The sequence below is a fragment of the Salvelinus sp. IW2-2015 genome, linkage group LG15 (genome assembly GCF_002910315.2).
Source record: "Salvelinus sp. IW2-2015 linkage group LG15, ASM291031v2, whole genome shotgun sequence".
Lineage (NCBI taxonomy): Eukaryota > Metazoa > Chordata > Actinopteri > Salmoniformes > Salmonidae > Salvelinus > Salvelinus sp. IW2-2015.
The window spans coordinates 66,324,579-66,328,134 of NC_036855.1; the positions used below are offsets into that span (position 1 = coordinate 66,324,579).

Consider the following 3,556-nt stretch of genomic DNA (forward strand, 5'->3'; position numbering starts at 1 on the left):
AAGCACAAGCATTTCGCTACACTCGCATTAACATCTGCTAACCATGTGTATGTGACTAATAAAATTTGATTTGATTTGATTTGATTTGATTTGATTGTGGTCTGTGGAATGTTTTCCCACTCCTTCAATGGCTGTGCAAAGTTGATGGATATTGGCGGGAACAGGAACATGCTGTCGTACATGTCGATCCAGAGAAACCAAAACATGCTCAATGGATGACATGTCTGGTGAGTATGCAGTCCATGGAAGAACTGGGACATTTTCAGCTTTGTGTACAGATCCTTGCAACATGGGGCTGTGCATTATCATGCTGAAACATGAGGTGATGGCAGCAGATGAATGGCACGATAATGGGCCTCAGGATCTCGTCACAGTATCTCGATAAAATGCAATTGGGTTTGTTGTCCGTAGCTTATACCTGCCTATACCATAACCCCACCGTACCGTCACCATGGGGTACTCTGTTCACAATGTTGACATCAGCAAACCGCTCCCCCACACAACGCTGTCTGCCATCTGCCCGGTATAGTTGAAACTGAGATTCATCCATAAAGAGCACACTTCTCCAGTGTGTCAGCGGCCATCAAAGGTGAGCATTTGCACACTGAAATTGGTTGCGATGCAGAATTGCAGTCAGGTCAAGACCCTGTTGAGGACGCCGAGCACGCCGATGAGCTTCCCTGAGACTGTTCCTGATTGTGCAGAAATTCTTCAGTTGTGCAAACCCACAGTTTTATCAGCTGTCCGGGTGCCTGGTCTCAGACAATCCCGCAGGTGAAGAAGCTGGATGTGGAGGTCCTGGGCTGGAGTGGTTACACGTGGTCTCCGGTTGTGAGGCCAGTTGGAAGTACTGCCAAATTCTCTAAAACGACAGAGGCGGCTTATGGTAGATGTGTGCATCTGGAACATTTCTGGGATCTTTTATTTCAGCTCATGAAACATGGGACCAAATCTTTAAATGTTGCGTTCATAGTTTTGTTCAGTGTAGTTTGTATTGACAATGGTGTTTGCTTCACTGACTGTCCTTTTCTTGTGGAAACAGGTCACATATTGCTGCTGTGTTGGCACACTGTGGTATTCACGTGATATATATGGGAGTTTATCAAAATTGGATTTGTTTTCAAATTCTTTGTGGGTCTGTGTAATCTGAGGGAAATATGTGTCTCTAATATGGTCATACATTTGCAGGAGGTAAGGATGTGCAGCTCAGTTTCCACATTTTGTGGGCACATAACTGACTCTCGAGAAGACAGGCTATGCCTACGGCGGCCTCTCTCAATAGCAAGGCTATGCTGATTTCCTTACTTTTGGGTCAGTCACAGTGTTCAGGTATTCTGCCACTGTAGTCTCTGTCTAGGGCCAAATAGCAGTCCAGTATGCTTAGTTTTTTGGGTAGTTCTTTCCAATGTGTCAAGTAATTGTCCTTTTTGTTTTCTCATGATTTGGTTGGGTCTAATTGTGTTGCTGTCCTGGGGCTCTGTGTGGTCTGTTTGTGTTTGTGAACAGAACGCCAGGACCAGCTTGCTGAGGAGACTGTTCTCTAGGTTAATCTCTCTGTAGGTGATTGCTTTCTTATGGAAGGTTTGGGAATCACTTTTTTTTTAAGTGGTTGTAGAATTTAATGTCTCTTTTCTGGATTTTGATAATGATCAGATATTGTCTGAATTCTGCTCTACATGCATTATTTGGTATTTTATGTTGTGCACAGAGGATGTTTTTGCAAAATTATGCATGCAATCTTAATTCTTGGTTTGTGAGTGGACCCCAGACCTCACAACCATAGAGGGCAAAAACGGATTAAAGTATTCTTTGCCAGATCCTAATTGGGATGTCGAATGTTATGTTCCTTTTGATGGCGTAAAACCCACCACTAAGGTTTTCGTGGCAGGTTTGTTAGCATGTGTAGTCTAATGCCTATTATTAAGTGCACAGGCCTGTGAGTACAAGTGTGATATAGTCCCTGTGTTCAACTTGTAGAACTTCCCTCTCCATTGTGGATAGATAGACTACCTGTTAGAGACCATGAGCCCACCAGTGAGCGAGAGGAGGGCATTCCAACATATATTTCTAAGTGGTACTTCAACAGGATAGTTGTGCTCAGATTGAACAAAGGGCCTATTGAGAGCCCTGTTGTTTTTAGGTGAATAAAGTCCTTTAGATTCTAACAAGTGTACAGAGAGTGTAAGAGAGTCAAAGAGAGCACGGAGAGGATGCTTTTAGAATGGTCCTCATTTTACATAAGTTAACTTAACCCACCAATGGACACTAGAGAGAGTGTATGTTCTTGTGGGTTTACTTTGGTCATTATTGCAGAWTTACGTTTCGCACGGTTTGTTTCCTTCCCTAAAGAAGTGATCTAATTTATGACCTACACCACAGAGCACGCAATCTTCACCATGTGATAACAAACAAAACCTGGTGTGAATTTCAATGCCCAACAGACGAAAACATTAACTTATGGCAGTCTGAGACTGAACAGATCCCACCTGGGTCATTGCTTTTCAGATGAGATTTCAAGAGGAGAGGTTTAGAAGCAATCTGTTCTCTAATTGTATAGACTTTCACTAATTCCCTCCATCTGAAAATAAATGAGAAAAGGAAATGAACAAGTCTCCTATAGGTTGATTTAGTGGGTGTGGCCGTAGTTAAATGTGCTAGTAAAAGCCTTCACTTCTGCTACCATGGAAACAGCATGCTCAATATACAATGCCGAGATGGCCTTCTGCTCAGGGACCTTTACGCAGTCATTCCCGCTCTCCTTGGCATCTAACTCTTTCCCATTCTCTCTTTTCTCTTCCTTTCTCTCTGCTTTCTCGCTAACTGGCAATGACACGCAAGTTGACGCAGTGATACACACACACACACCAGACATCTATATCTAGCCTTCCTCTTCCCTCTCAGTGTATATCAATCAGGAAGATGCTGTGCCTAGCAACAGACATGACGAGAGACAATGTCAATAAGCCTGAATAAGCCACGTATGCTAATTAGATCTGGCCCTCTCTGACTAGACCGTACATAGGCATAAGAGAAAGGGACTTGATTATGTTGAAGAAGTTGATAGCGTGTGTTGACAATCATTTACCTACCTAGTATAGACACTTCAAAACCTGTCTCCACACAGAATGATTATACTATAGCCTGTTGTTTAATCCTCTGCTTTTCATTAGAGGAGTAGAGCGATTTGTGTCGTATGCTGTGTGTTAGATGGATATACGTCGTGTCTAGAATGGTTATATCATGTAAGTTATAATGAAAATTTCCATGATTGTGATTCAGATGGCTTATTTCCTACCCTCCGTTTCAGAGTCGGATGGAGCACTGTGCATTTCAGCTGGTAGCTGCAGCCTGTGTGTGTTCCTGCTGTGTTTGTGCTGGTGTGTACAGAACCCCTACCCAGCCGCTTGAGGAGACTGTGGCTGGTTCTGGGCCCACGTCCAGCTCACCATGGGATCCCTTCATCTTCAGCGACCCTCATCCGCGCTGGGACGCAGTAACACTCTCGCTCTAAAATAAAGGTCGCACGAACAAAGCCTGTTGGCTTTTTCAAATAATG

General features: G+C 43.5%; 1 protein-coding gene across 1 annotated transcript in view; it reads left to right on the forward strand.

Moving 5' to 3' along the window:
* LOC111974474 (adenylate cyclase type 2-like) overlaps window positions 1–3,556 on the forward strand; it is a 30,792-nt gene that overhangs the window by 2,659 nt on the left and 24,577 nt on the right. Inside the window, 1 exon segment of the mRNA XM_070447400.1 lies at window positions 3,388–3,493. Coding sequence (XP_070303501.1) covers window positions 3,388–3,493 — 106 coding nt within the window.